The following is a 21,652-nucleotide window of genomic DNA, read 5'->3' as shown; positions in this document are numbered from 1 at the left end:
TTCACCTCCATCATTGCAGTAACTAGCTAGCAGCTAGCTACAAATGCTCCCATAAAAACCTGATCCCACTCCACAGGCACTGGGACCACACCCACCCCTCCCCAGACAGGGAAGAGTATCACGACCAGAAACGTTTCAAGCTAAAATCCTGCATAGTATTCCTTTAAAGACAAATGCTGTTTGAAGCCAGGCCAAGATCCATCCATCCATCCATTATCTGAACCCGCTTATCCTGATCAGGGTCGCAGGGGGGCTGGAGCCTATCCCAGCATACATTGGACAAAAGGCAGGAATACACCCTGGACAGGTCGCCAGTCTATCTCAGGGCACACACACCATTCACTCACACACTCATACCTACGGGCAATTTAGACTCTCCAATCAGCCTAACGTGCATGTCTTTGGACTGTGGGAGGAAACCGGAGTACCCGGAGGAAACCCACGCAGACACGGGGAGAACATGCAAACTCCGCACAGAGAGGCCCCGGCCGACAGGGATTCGAACCCAGGACCTCCTTGCTGTGAGGCGGCAGTGCTACCCACTGCACCATCCGTGCCGCCGCCAGGCCAAGATGTATATGTAAATGTGTTTGTTTGTATATGCTGAGATTGTTAGTTCATGTATTGTATGATTTTTTGTACCATACAATATCAATACCATCATGGCTTTTTCTGAAATTTGACTTCACACTAAAAGATTGATGCAAACCATGACACCCCAGGCTGTAAACATCTGTAAAACTCGATGATGTTTTCTTTTAGGAAGCTGCTGAAAGGTGTTGATGTTTCTCTCTGTGCAGCTGTCAGCTCACAGTGATTTGTGGTGGAGATTGCGCTCGCAGCCTAGAGAGCAGAATAGGCCATTTTCTCTGAGAATGGCCCATCACTGTCTGTGTAATGGATGGCATCACAGGTGATGCTGTGACCCAGGAGTGACGTGCCCTGAAATCTCAATGACACTCCAACGGCATTGCTCGGGAACTTTAATATTTCAAGGCTTCTGAATGGGAACTGTAGCGCTTAAGGCACTGTAGCACCTGAATGCTCTTGCAGACAGCCCCCCGATACTATTGTGGACACTGCGAACAGCCATTATATCAAAGCCACACAAATAGTTTGGTCATAAAGTGTTTCAGGCTGTGTTATTCTAAAGTCTAAACTAAAAAAGAAAAAAAAATTCTGATCAAAATTCTGATCATGGAGTGCAAAAAAATAATTCTGATCTTTCTAAACTGTCAAAAGTTGGTGTACACATAAAAGTGCAATTATATTACCTGCACAAGAAAATGAAATACATTAAATAAAACTAATCATAAAAGTTAAATAGTTTGCAGTGATGCAGTGATGCTTAAAAATGAAAAGATAAAACAGATGAACTCCAAAAACTTCATGATTAAATTTTAGTGCGGTCAGTTAATCCACGCTGTCATGCATTGGCAGTACTCACAGTACAACTTGTCTACAGGAAAAGGTGAATCTTTCTGCATTAACTGAGTAGTTTGGAATGGGCAAGTACTGTTTTTTCCTTTTGCACAATGCTTGCTTCTGTCCGAGAACTCCCGGAGTACCAATGCAATGCCAAGTTTGTTTGCCAATAATTTATTTGAGGGAACAAGTATTTTGGAATGCATGTTTTTCCGTTTCGCATTAGCATCTTTGAATGTTTTGACGCAGTGTGTTTATTCATATGTCTGCTCAGTGTCAGCTGAGCCAAAGTTTGGTATTCATTTCTCTGTTGTTCTTACTGTGTGCTTCATGAATTCTGATCTGTCGACTCTCAAACCAGTAGATCATTTCAATCAAATTTTTGCAATGTTCTATGAACAACTGTTCAAGGGGTTTTCCTCCTTAACCCTTGATGCGCTACAACTCCCACATCTGCCAGCACAGATGTATTTGGTGATGTCAATTTCCATGTGTACAAATCTGAAGTATAAATAGAAGTACTAGGAATAGTGCAATACAGCAAAATCCTAACTACCCCATCTTGTTTTGCGTAATTTTAAGTCTGAACCTTCCTCCATCACACTCCTGCTATATTGCACAACTTTATGCTTAGACAGTCACAATGACAATTCAAATCTTTGACCACCTGTTCATCCCCGGTTTTTCAGCTCAGTGTGGTTAGAACGGCAGAAACCCAGTCTTCCAATGCAGACTACACCTCCCCAAGCTGCACTATGGATCTCCTGACTCTCTTTAGCTTTCCCTTGTCTTTCATTTTCTTGTTTAGACCTGTGCTTTAGTGAGCTTATTTAGGGTAAGGTTCTCTTGGAGGGTCACTTGATTGTTTGGACCTGAGGCACTCACCTGATTGTTTGGACCTGAGAACTGGTTTTCCTAGTACACTCAGCAGCTGTTTTGCTGGTGTATAAGGTTTAATAGAAAGTAACTTCCCCGTGTGTGATGTCTGCTGAGTCTCTGTGCAAACAGTACCAGTGTCCCTGTGCAAACAGTGCATCATTTCTTTATGTTCTTGTTTTCATTCTAAGTTAGAAAACACTTATGCTCGCATTCAACCAACATTTGTCCATAAGTGTGACTTGAAAGCAAAAAACACTTTTTCTTCACAAGTGCAGTTGGTGAGTTTGAAATAACTAAAACTAACTTGCCAAGCCGAGTATATGAAGAATATACACTTAATGAAGTTCATGAACATGTTGATTTTGCTTTTACTTTAGCATCAGCCAGCGCCTATTTTGGACTGGAAACAAGAGCGAAAATGAAAAGGTTGACTGTTTAGACCTCCTGGTGACATTCAGAGAGTACTGCTGGTGAATTTTCTGGTGGATTTACAGTATGGAATAGAGAAAGCAAGGTATTAATACTGGACTGAATCTGTCAGTGGGTCTGCTGCCACCCCACTGTCACTGAGCAACTCAAGTCATCACTGAATAACTCCGCGTGTGCTCATTATGTTTTCCCTGTCAGCCTTTTGGCTTTCCTCATTCTAAACCCCCGGATTTAGTTTTATTTACTTCAATCTCCTTCCCTTCTATATTCCCAGTACTACTCGTGCTGCAGGTGGACTTATTCTTTGCCACCAAGACCCGCTGGTCTGAGTGACATTTTGATCCGTTGCATTTGTGCTGGAATCACCCCCGTGGCTGTTTCGCGCTCGCCCGCCTCAGTTTGTGACACCGTAGTCCCACACCTCCCGTGTAGCCTGCCCTGGCCGGGTCCCAGTCATGCTACTCTGCCAGAAGGTCATGTCCTCCTTCATTTCTGGAGAGACGCAGTGTAGTCTGCACTCTAGATCAGGGAAAGTGTTCCTCAAACACATTCCAAATTTGGATAACAAGGCAGCCTATTCGTTCCATATTTACTCATCGCATGTATAAGGAGACAAGTATCATGTTTAAACAGATGTGATTAATGTTTTACAGACACAAGCTTAGATTCAGTGCAACCTGTTCATTAATTTTGGCTCACAGTGAAGCAGACACTGTTTTCCAGAGCAACTAACATTATTTTATATACACTCCATTTCTACAGCTGGAGAATTTACCGAATTCACAATTCAGGTTTTATATTTCACAGAAGGTTGTGACAGCAGTGCCATGCATAGTCACATTTAAGGACACATTGGCTACGTTTGCACTGCGGCTAAATACGTCTGCTGAATGCAGTTATGTTCACACAGTTTGGTTGTGAAAGGTGACAACCGCATTCTACAACGAAAGTGACTACCAGGTGTGATGACCGAATTTTAATGCAGATGTGGTTAGTCTGAGCAGAACCACACTAGATAAATAGTTCTGTGTGACACAAGGCACTGTTTGCACACCTTAGCTCCTTCCTTGTTCAAACGCGGAATGTCGGTTAAGATAATTCACAACGAACAATGTACATCTGTCAGCGGTTTATCATGCGGAAATGGATAAACTCACACCGTTTCCTTTTTTTCGAAATGAATGACTTTACACTTTTGAAACATGCCATAGAAGTTGCCATATTACGTTGTTATGGTAACAGTCAATATTTACATCTGACTAGGATAGTGTCTCCTGTTACCATACTGTAAATACACAATGAGCTTAATTCACAGCCACTCTCATCTGCCAGCTGGTGAGATAACACCCCACAGTTATTTTTTAGTTTAGTTATGTAGCTGCCTTCTAAGGCAACACAATTGTACCCATTTAACCCGTCCTAATTACTTAGGAGCAGTGGGCAGTCATAGTGCAGCACCTGGGAACCAACTCCAGCTCTGAGGCCAGTGCCTTGGTCAAGGGCAATGGCAGGAGCACACAAAGGGGCAATTCAGACTCTCCAATTAACCTAACCTGCATGGACTGTGGGAGGAAACCAGAGTACCCAGAGGAAGCCCACTCAGACATAGGGAGAAAATGCAAACTGAACTGTGACCAAACACCACCGAGCGCTCCCACCCACTCACTGCTGTATTCTCAGTGTTGAATCATCTCTAACAGAGTCTATATGAGTCCAGGAGGGGACCACGTGCACTCCGTTAGCGTTAAACCTGCTCTATAGCATTAGATAGCATTTCCCCAGGTAGGAACAAAAGGTCAAGGTCAATGCCATCTCGCTACTGCCGCATTCGGGAACACATTCTGTTCAGAGCCCGCCGGGGGGCTTTGTCACGGCGTTGAGGATTAGAAATCCGCTGAAGTAAAGGGTCCGTCAGCTTTACAGAATGAATTGTGCCCCCGCAGCACAGAGCAGGATCCTGCGGAAGACAGAGTGGGGTGAGCAGGGGGGGTCCGGGGGGAACGCGCTCAGTGAGGTTTCGGCTTCAGCTGGCCAAGCGCTGCTCGTTCCCGCTGCGTGTTTTTAATGCGCTAAAACGCTTCCATGTTTCCCCCCCTGGCCGAAGGCCAGACGCGCTCTGCTACAAACAGCTAAATGGCCAGATCTGCACTCCGTCAGCGCGGTGCTGGCAAAACCGCTAACCCAAGTGCGAAGGATTGTTTTTCTCCTGTAAAGAGACCGGCCCCTTTAAAAGCACCGATGCTGGAACTCCTGTGGGACTGTGCGATCGTGTGTTCCACTTATCGTTACAGATTCCATATGGAGTGCAAATATACAGTAGATGGAAATCCGGGGGGAGCCAGTTCCCCGGGACCCGGGTTGTTTGGGAGCAGGGTGGGCATGCCGGGTTATGTTTTGTCTTTCGCGACCTGCTTCCAATTAAAATTTGTTTTTGTTCTCACTTTTAACGTGGGTCTTACCGGGAGCCAATGGCGTGCTGGCTTTAACAGCAAACAGACGCACGTGGTTTCTCCTCAGGAACGCCATATAATGCGCTCGGTCTTGGAAGGCTCGCTGGGTCCAGCTGCAAGCTTCCCGCTTCCCTGACATACGTATCTAATGAGCGGTATGTGGAACCGCTGGTTCCGTACGCCAGTCCCTGGTCTCGCCCTGGTCTCGCCCCCGCCCACTCCTTTCCCCCTCATCCCGAACGAGGCCCCTTCCTCAGCAGAGCTGTGAATGGGGACCCTGAGAACATCTGGACCCCTCACAGGCCGCAGCACGTGCGCCCCTCCCCGCTGTCCGCTCCCCTCCCCTCGTGCCACCGAACACCAGGGCCACAAGGGGGCGGTGTACTGGCGCCAGACCACAGTATGCCGTAACTCCCCTTCGAGCGCTGCCAGCTCTGCCGGACCCGATGCGAAGAAACCCACGCAGTGAAAATAAATGACCTCAGTATTGTTTTCACGTTTAGCGCCGGATGATCTCATGGCCAGTTCCAGTTAGCAGCATGTCGTGTTTCTGTTTCTGCACTCTTGTCCCCTCTTTTGTCTGTTGTTAGCACCTGTAGCACACAGCAGCCTGCCCATGGCGAACAGTTAGCACTTGGATGACACTGTAGAACTGGTGTTTGTGGGGCAGCAGGGGGTACTCCTTCCTCTAGACCCTGTAGAAGTCCAATGACGCACTGTGCTGCTGTTCGGATTAAACCGTGGTCCTGATGACAAACCTGGATCATCCGCCTGCATCTGATGTGTTGTGCAGCCCTTGCTTTCCACCCAGTTCTGATTCCCCAGGTCCTCATCAGTGCTCAAGAGAATGGAGTTCTCCGTTGACCTACATAATTAAATAAAGGTTATTATGTTTGGTGTTTGACATCTCTTAAAAATCAGTTAAATCATATAGTATCAATATGAAACAATGTTTTCTAATTTTCTAATTAAATGGTAAACATTAAATAAACATACTGCTATGCTAATTCCTGTACCAACTTTGCATACAAATGTGTTGTGTGGGGTTCTTTTGACCCTCTGTAACTGTATAAAATGTATGAACCATTTTTTTTTTTTTATCTCAGATTTCTTTGCAGATGACCCTGGCAGCACTTTCCGATACAGGTGCCAAACTTTCACTTACTGTACCCTAGGCTCTAAAATGAGATGTTTCTCACAGATTTTTCATAATCGTGGATAAAAGGCTAGTCATGTTGGAAACAATAAGAAGGCGACAACCAAAGTGTCAAAATATTTCTATTTTACTAATTGTGTTTATTTAAACTGTTGGGCTCAATTAGACCCCTAACATAAAAGCAGTCATAAAATCTTAACATAATAGGAGGGTTAAATACATAAATGTGGCACCTGGAGAAGTGATTAGAGTAGCAGAACAGTGCCCACAGGGTTTTTGGCTTCAATCCAAGATAATATACTGCTGTTATACTGTCATGAACCATCCTACTACTGTCTGTCCTTTGTATCGATGTTATGCTAAATGTATAAGTACAATATCCCCCTTTCTGGAGTAAGATCAGAATATCCGTTTCCTTCAGAAGGTTTTGCCTGGTGCTCCTTTCCCATACGCATGACTAATGGCCCCAGCGGCTCCTTTGTGTGACTGGATTTCGGTTTGAATCCTTTTCCTCCCCATTGGCTTGCACTGGTTGACAGAACTTCGCCCTAGTTCATTGTTCCTAGTTGTTGAATTTTATTGAAATTTACACTGCGCAAGGTGAACTGTGATTTTCTAGATATCTTACACCGTGTCTTGCATTAGAAGCCTGGCTGTTGAACTCCGCTAAGTTACCGTATGTACCCATACCCCATTCAGAGTGGGCATGGCTGCCCTCAGTGACACAAAACAAGTCGCTCAGACCGATTGTATTTGTTACTACTACCGGAGGTTATACGTATTCTTGGACCTGGCCTGCTCAGACAACGGTTTATGCCAAGACACAGTAGCATATTTGCGGATGACAAATAAGCCTGACACTCGTCCTGCCCCGTGTCTCACTCTGGCGTCTGCGCCCAGCCTCATTACCTCGCTTTCCCCAATTAACTTGCACAAACTGAGAAAAGTCTGTCACGGTTCAAGTGGAGAATAGTGGCAATAACAAGTGCCTGTGGTTGACCTGGCAGAGAACCCCTCCAGCTCGCTGTTGTGCATTTTCGCGGAGGTCTATGCTGAGTCTGGAGTAGATGGCTTCTCCAGATCCCCGTCAACACAAGACCCACGTGGTGGGGACTGCAGGAGGCACGGGAGCCTGCACGTGAGGGCTAAACCCCTGGGTGAGCGGAAGGTTCTGGAAATGGCTTTGTAATGTTTTCTCTCCATTGGGGATGGTGACAGGCAGCCTTTCAGAGTAATTTGGTCATGACTAAGCATTCGCTGGTACCTTTGTAGCGTCCTGTTCTTGCGAACCTTGGCTCAAGCAGGGGGGTGTGATTTACTGAAACAAGTTATGCGCAGCCTGTTCCCGGTGTTTATGACATTCCTCAATAACATTGCCTCAGTGGGCGGATCTGTGTTTTTACATAATGTGGCAGTGGTCCAGTAAGCCCTGAGGGTTTGGAGCTGTGCGAACGGACAGGGGGATATCGGAAGAATCTCTGGAAAGAGGATCATCAGCGGATACTGATCCCACTCTTAAAAAGACTGTTTATCGTCAGTGAGCATCTGCAGGCCTGTCGGCCTGTAGGACACCTCCTGGGAACAGATAGTATGAAAAGCCAGTCAGCCATAGAAATGTGCGAAATTGTGACCCCTTTGGCTCCCCATACAACAGATTGGACAGATGCTCTTGGATCCTGTATGCAACCTCTGATGGAGTCACTGTTTTCCCACCAGTGCCTGATAAGTCACATCCCATTATTTTTCACCAGTCCTCATCCGCCGGTTACCGCTGTTTGTCTTTTCTGTTTGTCTTCTCTTATTTTTCTTTTCTACATCACTGTTTACATTCAAATCTCTTTGCGTCTGTCTGTGTTTTGGTGTGTGTGTGTGTGTGTGTGTGTGTATATGCATGTACAGAAGTTGTACACACATATCCATGCTGTACACTCATCGTTGGTACTGTAAAGCTCTGTGGCTAAGTGTGAGACCTGTGGTTTTGCTGGACCGAAAAGCTGAGCAGGATGTTTTTGTTTTAGTTTCTGTTTATAAAGCACGTCCTGTTCGTACCTTACATTTCTGGTTCAGAAAGGGAACTAGCCTACCGTCATCGCCCCAGGCACTTTCGCCGTTGCTGTCAATTAGGGAACGGTGTACATGTCTCACGTCGCCTGAGATGCAAAGCACTGCGATTCTGTCGTTGCTCACATTACTGTGACAAAGCTGTTTGCATGGAGCTCCACTTACACGAATCCCAGATGATGCGCACAGGTGCCGGTTACCATTATGGACCCATATGTCCGCTTATGTCTGAATGCTCTTGACATTTAAATAATTGTGCTGCAATTTTAAGCGAGAGCGGTTAAGTGGTTGCGTAGCGGCTCCTTTCCGTTGCGAGTGGCCGTTATACCCCCCCCCCCCCCCCCCAGGTTGCACACACGCAGCCCACACTCCTATAGTTTGGCAGCGTGATCGAAAGCCCCTGATCCATCTGCGTCTCCTCAACACCGGGGCTCCGTGGCCCCCGGAAAACAGGCTTGAGGGGGCTCTTCCTCTTAACGTGACTGCCAAAACAAACCTGCTGCTTTTTTCACACACTGCAGCCCTTTGAGGGAAGACATTTAGGCGCTTTGCAGACACTTTTATTCATTATTAAAAGTTATTAAGGTCACGGCTGATAGCACCTGTGAATTCGTAACTTACTTAGAAGTGCTAAATGCATAAACCTACTGTACAGAGTGCCGTAATAGGCACAGGAAGAACCAAAATGAAGCTCTTAGAAGAGAAGTGAAGAGAATGGATAATTAATCATTTTGATTGATGGCTTTCCTCCTCTAATGTGCCCATTATATTCAGACATCACGGTTCTGAGCGCGCAAGTCGAACCAGAGACAATGGAATTAGTTTTCGAAGGCTTGTGCTCAGCACGAGTCAAAGGAAATGGATAATTACAAAAACAGCACTCATCTCTTGCTATATTGACTTGATATTTTTGAAAACCTTATCTTTTATACCATTATGAAGTGTTTTCTAAACGCGCTGTGTTGTTGATGCGGGTAGACATTTTGCAGGCTGTGCAGAACATGTAAAACTATTTAAATGCTGAGGCTCAGGTCCCCCTAAGTAGCATAGAAGCACTGCAATAAATGCAGAGCAGGGTATTGTGTATCAGGTGTGTATTACTGTGCGATCGTCGATGCGTTTCCGTGGTTTTCACTCTTTTGCATTTTGACATTCTCCAGTGCAGTCAAGCTGCCCTTTCCACCCCTTCAGTATATCGTGGAGCTGAATGGACCGGTTGACTTTTCCTGCCTGTTTATGACTTTAGAGATGGCCCGCCTTGGGGTTCGGTGACCAAAACACTTAGTACCTTGTAAGTACAGCTTATCTCGAGGTTATAGGACTTCAACATTTTGATTTTATTTTTTTCAGGCAGAAGATTTAATGAAAGATTTTTCCCTTGGTTCGCCCATTTGATGTCATAACTAAATGAACTTTGATCCAGAGTTGAATACCAAGCTCTGGGTAATAGGGCCTATTTGGGCTTCCAGAACTGGACATTTTTGTTGAATTAATGTATGCAGAGGACAGAGGACCAAGGAGAATACAGGTGGTGAAATTGTACCATATGGCTGCAGTAAAGTGTTCTTCAGTCTGTAACCCCATCACTTGCTCATTTTAATTCTGAAGATGGCCTTCTTCCCAGAACGGATATACGGTGGGATTGGACTCCAGACAGGACTAATGCATTGGGATGGGACTGTGGATGGGCATAATTCATTTGGGATGAGGTGATGGACAAACTCAATGAGAAGGGCTGGAATTTTATCTACTCTGAGAGGTCTGCACTTTGCCTCTGCTGTCATCCTCCTGCTAAGTAGTAGTACCGTGAGTGCAAAGCATAGCAAGTGTCATTTTATATTCAAACGAAAGGAAAAGGTAAACAGCCAGACATGCACTGCATGAGCTCTCTCGGTCTCCCTGAGAAGGATTAGGCAGATTTGCTGTGGGTGAGATGATTTGACCTGGAATCTGCGCCAGGTATGCAAACTACACTTTGCTTGGAAAGGGGAAGCAGCTAAGAGGGGTGTGCGCCCAGAGACCGTGTTACATCCGATTCCCCACTCCACACTGCTCCATGATCCACACTGCTCCCTGATTCACTCTCCACCCTCCTCTGCATTTAACACCACACACTGCTCCACACAGCCCAGCTCTCACTGCCCCAGAGTCCTCCATGCCGGATGATCCAGGGTTGGCAGATACATTCAGATTTAAAGCTGATGTTATACGAGTTATGAACTAAAGAGGAAATAGTTCTCCCTGTGTACCCGAATAGATAAACAACAACAACATTTTATGTTCGTTCCATAATTTCATTTCAGAACGTCTATTACTAAATATAAATGGAAAAGTATGTTGGCTGTCCAAAAAACGTATTTGCTGAAAAAGTAGAAAAGATCAGTGGAAAAGAAGCTGTGTTAGGAACTGTCACAAAAATCAGTAATCCCAAATGACTCTCTAGGTTGAGAGACATTTCCTGCGTAAATGGACTTCCAATATCGCTCAGTTTTTACCCGGATATGTGCCTGTGTTTCACTGACTTTTCACCACAAAAATGTTAACTGGAATGATGTTATTTTCATATGATGTTAGTTTTATTTTTACTGGTGCATCTTTAAAGGATAATTTCGTCAATAAAAATACCCAGTGGTCAAACCGAACATGAGGTTGGTACCCAGGGGCTTAATTAAATAAGGAGAAGATTGCAGAATGAGCTACCAAAAATAGCTGTTTGTGTGTAGGGGAAAATTACCATTAATGAATAATTTTGATGTATTTGTTCAAATTCCCATTTTTTAAGGCAGATGAGATCAGTACTGAAATTAATTCTAACCACCTACAGCTACGTTGCGGAGGTGAATACAGATTACTTAATTCCCTGCAGTTAGCTAGTATTGTATCTTATTAGCATGTAATATTGACAATACTTAAATGCCGAACAGAAGATGAAAATCATAGCCACGGTTTGTAAAACAAAATGAAAAATGATTTTCACAATACATGTTCATGCATTATACATTATTAGACTAACTTATGAAACAATTACTCATCTGCTAACAGAAGTGAAAACAAATCAGAGTTGCTCCATGAACTGTAGTCATATTGATCCAATGAAAAAATGTGCAAGTCTTAGACTGTGTGTTTTATAGATCTATACAATTATTTTAAAAGGATGCTTAATTTTTATTACCTTAACTCACATTTTTCACTTCAGCTATCCACTGGAGCATGCTAATGCAATGATTACTTTTCCAAACAATTTCCTGACAGGTGCATTTGAATTCTCGTGAGGACTGTGGCCATTTCCATTTTTGCTTAATAAAAGACGATTCTGCTACTACCTACAGAATAACGAACCATCTATTGGGCTCCAGAACTGCAGTCCCTTTTAATTCAGCTGCAGTAGAAATTTTAGTAAGTGTAAAGAAATAAACTTGCCAGTGTTTATTCATCAGTATGACACATAAGAGGAGATGGCTTCATGCTAGTGTTGTTTGCTGAAGAATCCCCAGTCCACGCTGTGGAGGTTCAGAGAGCTCTCTGTGGCTGTGGAGACAGAATCCCCACTGCCCCAGTCACAAGTTACAGGGTTTTGTTCAGCCTGCCCCCCCACACCTACCTCCCACACCTACCCCACAGGAACCCTCAGACCACCCCCAAACACAGGAGCAGAGCTGGTGGAAAATCTTAGTTCCTCTACAAGTTGGGGATTATTGCTCAAAGCATACCTCTGATGTCCTAAGGCTTTGATACGTGTGTCTGTTTGAGTGGCATAAATGTTTTTTTATGCCACTTTCCATTTTTATTTCTTGAAATTGCCATCTGTGGCTCTCACGTTACCTCTGTGCCACCCACAAAAGACATTGACCCGCAAACCGACCCATGCAGCGCAACAGCTGGAAGAGGGGTGTACCTCTATGGCTTACAGCTATGGGTGCCTGCTGTGCCGTTGGCTGAAACAAGGCAGCGCAACCCCTGATGAAGCCAACTGAGCTCTGCTTTTAGAAATTGTGTCTCTGTGAGTGTAGTGTCCCATCCACACACTGGGTGTGTGTGTGTCTTATTTGAGTGAGCCTCTCTGAAGCATATATGACTCGCCGTAGTAATTAAAGATGCCATGACACTCTTCGCAAAGAGAAGGGGGCTAAATCTGGCTCTCTCAACCTGCCACCTAATCATTTAATTGACTAAATAATAGTTATCTCCCTCTCCACCTCAGCTGATGTGTGGTGAGCATTCTGGCCTAAAATGGCTGCTGTTGCATCACCCAGGTGGGTGCTGCACCCAGTTGCCCCCTCATCACTGTAAAGCGATTTGAGCCACAGGCTGGTGATAAAAGCGCTCTATAAATGCAAGGACTTATTAGTATTAGTATTATTAATAATATTTATATTTATATTATTATGTTCAGTCAAATAGCATGCGCGTGCAGGCTCTTCTTTGCGATGTCACCTGACCACATCTCTCTCTTCCCCTCCCCTCTGCAGACCTCCTGAATGGCGCCCAGGAGAAGTGCGAGCTGCCGATCATGGATGGCTTTCCCCACTGTGAGGGCAAACTGAAGGTGAGCAGCACACATCGCGGGTCTACGGCCTGATAGAGCTTATCTCTTACCCCAGCATCTACCATCCCGCTCGCTGAGTCAGTATGAAAAACAGAAATGGAGAGTTGGTTGAAGGTGCGCCTCTCATGCAGTTTAGGTCTAGTCCAAGACTAAATGCAATTTTGAATGGAGATTCTTGATAAAAAACTCCAGTCCAGGACTGAGCTTAATCTGTGTCTTAACCGGAATCTGGCCCATAGTATTCCACTGCCATTTTGTAGGATAATGTGGCAGCCGATTCTTAATTGAGTGGATTATTGCAGACAGACTTAAGACATTTAAATTGAACAAAAAATAATAATTGTTATATTTGTACTTCTGGGCTTCTTCTGTCAGCTCACATCCTTTCATTGTTATCCAGAAAAAAAACATTGTATTTGTCTAATTAGAGGCGGTTTATTTTTCTAATGCAATTGCAGGCAATTCAACTCCAGCAGTGTATTTGACCTTATCTGTTTTTAAGTTCATTCTGCTCTTTTAAGACACTCAAATTATTTTCAGACAGGTTATAATCTCGAGTCAATAAAAGCAGGCAGAGGCTGAGCTTTTCTGGGGATGCATTTTCAAGATTTATGGCTTGCATATCAATAAAATTAATTGGCGGTTACGGAGGGAGTCTGCAGTTTGGATATTGAATGCATTAAAATACTACTTTCAGCCGGGAGGAGTCAGCAATTTTTCCAGTAGTTATACGCTTTAATAGTTGTGCTTCAGGACAAAGTTTTTGAACAAAAGAGTGTTTGTGTGTTCTTCACAGGCCCACCAAAATGTCCATAACACATGTATACGTCTTTATTACATGAATGTGCTACAGACAGTTTTGCCTTTTTCTAGGGCCAGCAGTTTGTTTCCACTCGTTTTCTTGCATGTACTTCAGTCTTCTGCCAAAAATAGGTTATTAGCCTTTTTCCCAAGCCCAAGTGTCAAACATTTACCCTGACTGCATCACCCAGACATCTGTGTTGATGAATCAAGTACCATTACTGTAGTGCAGAAGATGATTAACGGTGATGTTTATAAATGACACTTGCATGTTAAACTAAGTCCAGTTATCCAGTCTAGTATATTAAACATGAGCACAGTTATATAGCATTCACCATGTACAAAGATAGGTCAAGAAATAAATACACTTTTAGCAGCAGATATATAATATTTAAAAAGGTAAATCTAAATACACTGAAATAAGTGATAAATGTCATGTACCAGTTGAAATGAAAATTCAAGGCTCTAAACTCTTAAATCTGATGAGGGTCATTTGTTTAACGGTCTTCTGTCTGATTGACTATGCTTGGTGAAGACATCCACCGGAATAGGCACATCGGCAAAGCTGGTTCAAATGCTCGGTTGAATCCTGGCTGGAGGCTCATAGTCTATGACCTCACAGGTTATAACAGTTGCCCCTCTCTGATGTGGCCGTTGGGGTAATTAATGAGTCTCTCCTCTCCCTCAGTGGATGAAGGATATGTGGAGGTCAGACTCCTGCTACAGCAGCTACGGGGTGGATGGCTCAACCTGCTCCTTCTTCATCTACCTCAGCGAGGTGAGTGTGAAACGGTGTGAAACAGTGCAGCCTCAAGTGTTTACATACTCTTTGCATATTCACATTGTCTCCTGCAAGCATTTTCATCTGACCTTCTTCAATCCTGTGGACGTTTGCTTCGTCATATGCAGTTAATGTTTACACTAATGACGTCTGTTCATTTGACCTACAAGACATATGAACATAGATGTCAGAATATGTGCAGTATGTACTGTGCTTGGGGCGTTTTTGCGGTACAACGCGTCCCTGTGGAGACTGATTCGCCCAGAGAAACTGGTTCAATTGCAGTCATTATTCTTCTGCGAGAAATGCTGCTGAAGGGTCATCATTTCAATTTTCTGCTACTCTATGAATTTTGTTATGTGTGTTAGAAGTGTATGAACTTTAAATACATACATACTTTTTATTTTGTTTTTATTCTGTTGGATGTCATGTGGATGGAAGTTAATAAGTAGTTCATTCAACAATCAAATTGGGCAGCCATTCAAATAAGAGGAAATTGGGTAAACTACTGTATTAGCCTCATTTATTTAAAAAGCCATGTACAAAAGAGGACCTACAGTATGATGCATGGGTCTGAAGAATGAACCAATTTAAAAACAAATGTCCAGTATTGTAGATGGCAACACCCTTTATGATGAATCAAATGAAAATGCTTCTTAATTTCGTTTTGTAACACATCAGATTTAAGCTATGCCTCTACCCTAAGGCAAAATAAACAATCATGCCTGACGAAAAGCAGCACAAAATACAGGCTATCATATTTAAAATAAATAAATAAACTGCTTTCGGAATTTGTAAACTGATAAATTATTCTTTCCCCAAAAGGATAAAAATATGCTAAAATGAGGTTGTGGATTTAGTAAAAAGTGTGTTTTTAAATCTGAATACAGTTTAAATTTAAAGTTATGAATTAAACAGCCAAGCCTTTTGCATCCAGGCATGTAATGATTTTCACTGATTGTGATTGTGATTCATTCATACTTCTGAAAGGAGGGGATAAGACTGCCAAGTGCCGTTACTTAGCCTCGTTAACGGCTATCACACTCACAGCATCCTCTGCCTCTCCTACTCTGAGCCAGTTAGTCATGCTTGTGTCATCCGCAAAAATATGAAATGCCAAGTTATTCGGGCATTCTTTAAATATGAAAAATAAAAATGCGCAGACTTGTCTAACCTTCGTAGTCTTTGAAGAGTGCTGGAAATATGAGGAGTTTCCTGCAGTTATAACACGGTCATGCAAAACAGGATTAAGAGGGTTTTCGTATATATTTTGCTGATGTAGTCTCTAATCATGTAGGCTAAGTCTTTCTAATGCTAGATAATTATCTGACACAATGAGATTCTGCTGGATTCAGTTCCTTTCGGTCCGGCCTCATGCTGCTCTGGTGGTGGTTATATAGGGCGTGAGGACATCCGCCTCCTTGAAGAACAAAAAGGAACACAAGGAAGACTTTCAAATGGGCATTTTTTCTGGAAGGCCATCAGTCCAGTGTGTGAAATCCATCTGAAAGGACTGCAAGGACGCGTACGCCCTTATCGCTGTACGCATCTGACTGGCTGGTGCTCAGCACGCTGCTGTCACATGACCTGCTCTATCTCCATGGCAATAGAAGTGCATATCTATTCAGCAGCTTACCACCTTTCTCCTTTACTGCCTGTCATAGTGCAATGCATTATTCATATTGCTGTTAACCTTGAAGAGGAGGCAGGTCAGAAATGCAAACACACTTGTGCCGGTGATTAATACATAGAATCAAAGTACCTCGCTTAAATGCCCCTGGGAATGAAGATACTAAATTAATCTCCCATAACTGGGGAGAAAAATCCTGATTGATTGCAAGCAGCCTTTTCTTTTCTTCCATCCTTCCTCAAATATAAAGCTGGTGCTGCTGTTACAGTGGGTTATTCATACCAGCCGGCAGTTTATACGGCTCGACCAGTAGGGAACGACAGCCGGGAGAGGTTTTGAGAGAGAAAGAGAGAGACACACAGAGAGAGAGAAAGCGAGCGAGAAAGCTAGAGAGAGCGCGCTAAAGAGAGAGAGAGAGAAAGAGAGAGAGATACACAGAGAGAGAGAGAAAGCGAGCGAGAAAGAGCGAGAGAGAGAGAGATACAGAGAGAGAGAGATGACGGATCTTAATTGATGACGCGCACTTGAGACGCAGAAGTAATTACAGTGGGGGTCAAGCGGGCGAACTCCAGGTATAGGGGAGAGACCACACTCAGCTGCCGGAGCGGGAGCTGGAGCCAGGCCGGGCACCGGTCGATGGATTGAACACCTGCTCCTCAGGACCTTTGAAGTGAGAACAGAGAGGCAGGGGGGTCTGCAGGGTGGCATCTGTCTTCACACAGAAACAATTACCAGGCTAATAATCCCCCTCCCTCCTCCTCCCTCCTCTCTCCCTCAGCAGCCTCTCTCTCTCTTTCTCTCTCTCTCTCTCTCTCTCTCTCTCTGGCAGGTACCCATGACTCCCTCTCTGTTTTTCTGCATTCAGGTGGAGAACTGGTGCCCGCGGCTGCCGTGGAGAGCCAAGAACTTCAACGAGGAGGCCGACAGGAAGGGCCAGGTAAGAGCTTCGCCGCCCCCGTTCCTGCCAATGCCCCGGCAGCACCTCCCAGGGCGTTGAGGGGTTCCACCGCAATGTCAGCCGAATAGATTACCGCCAGGCGGTAAGAGACAGCAGACAGCATGTGCTTAAAGGTGTGCTCAGCCTGTTCATGACAGAACGGCGCAAACGTCCAGGCTGAGTGGTACTGGCCTAATAGGCTCACTTTCAGGGCTATCACTGTGGTCCTAGGGTCACCCCAGTCATGTTTGTTTAAAATACGATGTATCATCATTTGTGTAATGCATCCTAAGGAGGAACACATTGTTCTTTTACTCTGTGTCAGCACTGTGCTCTGAGATGCTCGTGTTCACTGAGGTCCTGTTCTGCATTTGTGATTGAGATCCTCTGAAGACGCCTGACAATTAGCAGTGATTTCCTGTCATGGGGAGTGATGGTAATCCGTTGAGAGTACATTGTTTTCCAATTATTTGGTTGTTAATGGTAGCTTAACACTCATTTCCAGCTATGACAGTTGAATAAAAGCTGTCTTGGTCACTGGCACAAAGGGACGAGGTGATCTCAGAGCAATTAGCTATGTGTCAAGCAAGTCTCTGGGTATCTGTGGGTATCTGTGGGTAAACTTGCAGTGAAATATACATTTTTGGGCTGCTGAGTGGTTCTGATCCAGCATGGATGGGCCCCACAGATTGGCATCGAATCCAGGTGATGCCAGCGCCAACTGTGGCTGGCAGTCCCACGGGCCACTGCTTCACTCTGCGAGGGAGGGATTCTATTGGATGGGATGGGTCCCATTGCTCACCACTGCCCCCTATTGGTCACGTGAGCCTCCACAGTCTGCTTCCTCAAGCTGCACACAAGTCTGTGCCAGCTCAGCTAGGGGATATGTTAAAAGAAGCACGGTTTAGGCTGAGAGATACCGTAGGTTGCAGCATTTATCATGGTTGACGATTACAACTGAGCATTCAACATAGCTAGAAAATGGTGGGTAAGTAAAAAAAAAGAAGCAGAATAGGATAGTACCTAGGTGGCTACCAGCGTTACAGCAGCACCTGTGTGTGGGCATGCAGACGGAGATCCGGACCAGCTTTGAGGAGCTGTACCGGGTCATGTCGCGGCGGGAGGAGTTCCGCTGGATGATGCTCCGGATCAAGCGCATGGCGGAGCTGTGGGTCGGTGCCATCCGGTCCCTGGCCACCAAGCAGAACCTGGTCAGACGCAAGCGCAAGAAGGTGTGCCTCCCATGGACAGAGATACATGCTCTCAACCGACAAAGATCCACTACCCTACCCTCCCTCCCCCCTACACAACTAGACTACTACAACACAGATACACACTCCCTCCCCTCTACACAACTCGACTACTACAACACAGATACACACTCCCTCCCCTCTACACAACTCGACTACTCCAACACAGATACACACTCCCTCCCCTCTACACAACTCGACTACTCCAACACAGATACACACTCCTTCCTCCCTACACAACTCGACTACTCCAACACAGATACACACTCCCTCCCCTCTACACAACTCGACTACTCCAACACAGATACACACTCCCTCCTCCCTACACAACTCGACTACTCCAACACAGATACACACTCCCTCCCCTCTACACAACTCCACTACTCCAACACAGATACACACTCCCTCCCCTCTACACAACTCGACTACTCCAACACAGATACACACTCCCTCCCCCCTACACAACTCGACTACTCCAACACAGATACACACTCCCTCCCCTCTACACAACTCGACTACTCCAACACAGATACACCCTCTCCCCTGACACAGATACACTACCCCAACAAGATACTCAACCCCAACAGAGATGTATTACCCCAGTACAGATGCACTACCCCGACATAGATACAGATTCACACTGTCTGCTGAGAGCTACATTCTCTCCCCATTCAACATACCCCTCTGTGTGGGGCTTTTGAGTTGATTCATCATCCTTATGGTCACTGTACTTAATAGAGAAGGAAAGGGGGGGGGGGGGCAGGAGAGAGACATATATGCAGACCTTAGCTCCCAGGTATACAGACCGAGCTCTCTGAAGTGAGTGCAGTCACAGGGGCAGGTGAGACTACCGCATCAGTGTCGGGGTGCAGAAAAGCCTTGCGCAAGGCCCTTAACCCTGCATTGCTCCAGGGGAGGATTGTCTCCTGCTTAGTCTAATCAACTGTACGTCGCTCTGGATAAGAGCGTCTGCCAAATGCCAATAATGTAATGTAATGTAAAAAAGCCTGAGGCCAGTGTGTGCTGGGAGCTCTCGGTAAGTGTATCCCCCCCCACGCCGATCTGAGTGCAGTGCAGCGCTATAGGTGGGTTTTACTGCATAGCGCAAGTGCACTGTAAATGGGCATTACACAATGCACAGTGTAACAGGGGAAACACTCTCAGCAGCGTCTCAGCAGCCGATTTCAAACAGCAGAGAAGGGACGGGAGAGTACTCACTGCCGGAGCAGTTACATTTCAAACGGCTGCAGAAGGCATCGCCTAAAACCCACTCTTCTGCCAAACTGGTGTAGCTGCGTCTGTACTTCCTTACATGTGTACTGCATGTGTGCTTACACGTGTACTTCAGATCAAACAGAGCTTCTTTTTATCGACTGTTCACTACTTTAACAACCTTTTTTTTGTAGTTTTTTCTTTCTTCCACTGCCTCACAGTCCTCAAATAAATGTCTTCCACTGTATGAAATATGTATGGAATTATAAATAGGGGCAGAGTTTATGGCTAAGTTCCAGAACGCATATTTGCATACTACCAACCCAGCGGAGAAATAACAGGTTTTTGACGTACGCATTCCGCGGAGAAATAACAGGTTTTTGACGTACGCATTCCGCGGAGGTGTTTTTGGAGTGACTGAAAGTCATCACATGCACTGAAGCATTCTGTTCTCATAGCGGTCATATCCAAACACAGGGCTGTAGTCATCGCGTATTTACTTTCCTTGACACTTGAGCTTTAATAAATTGAGTTAATTTGCATTGAAGGTCAAATATCACGGCATCTCTGCTTTTAGTATTTTGTTTCCTTGACTCATGTGGTTTGATGAATAGAGTTAATTTGCAATATCATGGCATCATTGTTTTTCAGAGCAAACTTTTGGCCATACATTATGTACACAGCACTGAGCGTTGCAGCATGCCCAGCTAGGTGCAAATGCATTGCGTACTAGTTTATGTCTTTAATTTCATGATGTGTAGGAGTACAGTGTTTGATAGTGTTATTTATCTCATGGGCCAGGGCTTGTGAGCTGCTGCTTTGAATACCCAGGGTTTGTGAGCTGTTGGTTTGAAAGGTCTCCCCCCCCCCCCCCCCCCCCTCCCCCACCTCCAGATCCTGGTGCATCTGGGCCTGTTGACCAAGGAGTCGGGGTTCAAGATCGCAGAGAACGCCTTCAGCGGGGGTCCCCTGGGGGAACTGGTTCAGTGGAGTGACCTCATCACCACCCTTTACCTGCTAGGTCACGATGTCCGCATCTCGGCCTCGCTGGCTGAGCTAAAAGAGTGAGAACCTCCTGTTACACACACACACACGTACACACACGCACTCACAAACGTATACACACACTGACATGCACAAATATAAACACACACATACTGACACACACACATTTCAATATATTAAATATCCTTTGCCTAGTGTGGCATAGAAATGGTGGGAAAAACTGGGCTACCTTCATTTAGACCATCAGGTTTGCAATTGCAATTTGTAAATTCCTATTCATATATTCCACCCCAAGTATGAGATAGAGAAGTAATATACTATTTGCCAGAAACTTTGCAAGTGTTAAAAATATGCCTCAAGGGTGAAAGTGACCAGAGACAAGCAAGAATTATATAGCGGGTGCATGATCCAGGACATACAATAGAAACAGACGAAAAATTGTGACCTAGCCACACAGGCAAACATGGGAAAGCCTCATTCAAGGTAGAGGTGGAAAGTACACAGACACCATAAGTAAATTATAATAACAAAAATCACAAAATAGATGCGAGTAGATTTGGAAAGATTAGAACTTAATCAAATTCTTGTACTCTCCTCTATGCACTATTTTCTTCACTTATTTCTGTTTCTTTTCTCATCTCAAATATTAAAAATCCTTTAAGATTAAGAATGCGGGTTAAATCAGGATTAGTATTGCTGGGGAAGTATAATATGGCCAAAGTGTGATGTGTTGATTGTAGAATAGCATCTATTAGCATAAACTCAACCAAAATCTCCAAGGTACTGTCAACGGGTATGCCTTAACCTCTGTTCTCTTTGAAGATCAGAGATCTCTCAGCTGTTTCCCTTGGAGACTGGTTGTTCATGCAGCAGTCTTTGTATTCAAAACCTTTTGAATTGGACCCTTGTTTCGGGGTGAGAAAACTTGTTGTTTTCATTACTTTGCTCTCATTAATAATACTTTGAGCTAGGTCTCTAGATAAGCTGTGGTACCTTTTGGTTGTCTGGCCAGTGGCCACACAGCTGTTTAATTCCTTGCTGGGTGAAATCAAGGCATTTCTCCTGTCGCAGAGGTTGCTCCTCGTTAGGA

General features: G+C 44.7%; 1 protein-coding gene across 1 annotated transcript in view; it reads left to right on the top strand.

Moving 5' to 3' along the window:
• Nucleotides 1–21,652, top strand: part of mgat5 (alpha-1,6-mannosylglycoprotein 6-beta-N-acetylglucosaminyltransferase) — a 110,753-nt gene that overhangs the window by 42,499 nt on the left and 46,602 nt on the right. Inside the window, exons 4-8 of the mRNA XM_061226780.1 lie at nt 12,870–12,946; nt 14,436–14,525; nt 17,024–17,095; nt 18,166–18,327; nt 20,452–20,621. Of these exons, the coding sequence (XP_061082764.1) occupies nt 12,870–12,946; nt 14,436–14,525; nt 17,024–17,095; nt 18,166–18,327; nt 20,452–20,621 (571 nt within the window). The remainder of the gene's footprint in view (nt 1–12,869; nt 12,947–14,435; nt 14,526–17,023; nt 17,096–18,165; nt 18,328–20,451; nt 20,622–21,652) is intronic.

This window comes from Conger conger, chromosome 17, assembly GCF_963514075.1.
Source record: "Conger conger chromosome 17, fConCon1.1, whole genome shotgun sequence".
Taxonomy (NCBI): Eukaryota; Metazoa; Chordata; class Actinopteri; order Anguilliformes; family Congridae; genus Conger; species Conger conger.
Note: the sequence above shows the minus strand (reverse complement) of the source record. Positions and strands in the feature narration are given on the sequence as shown.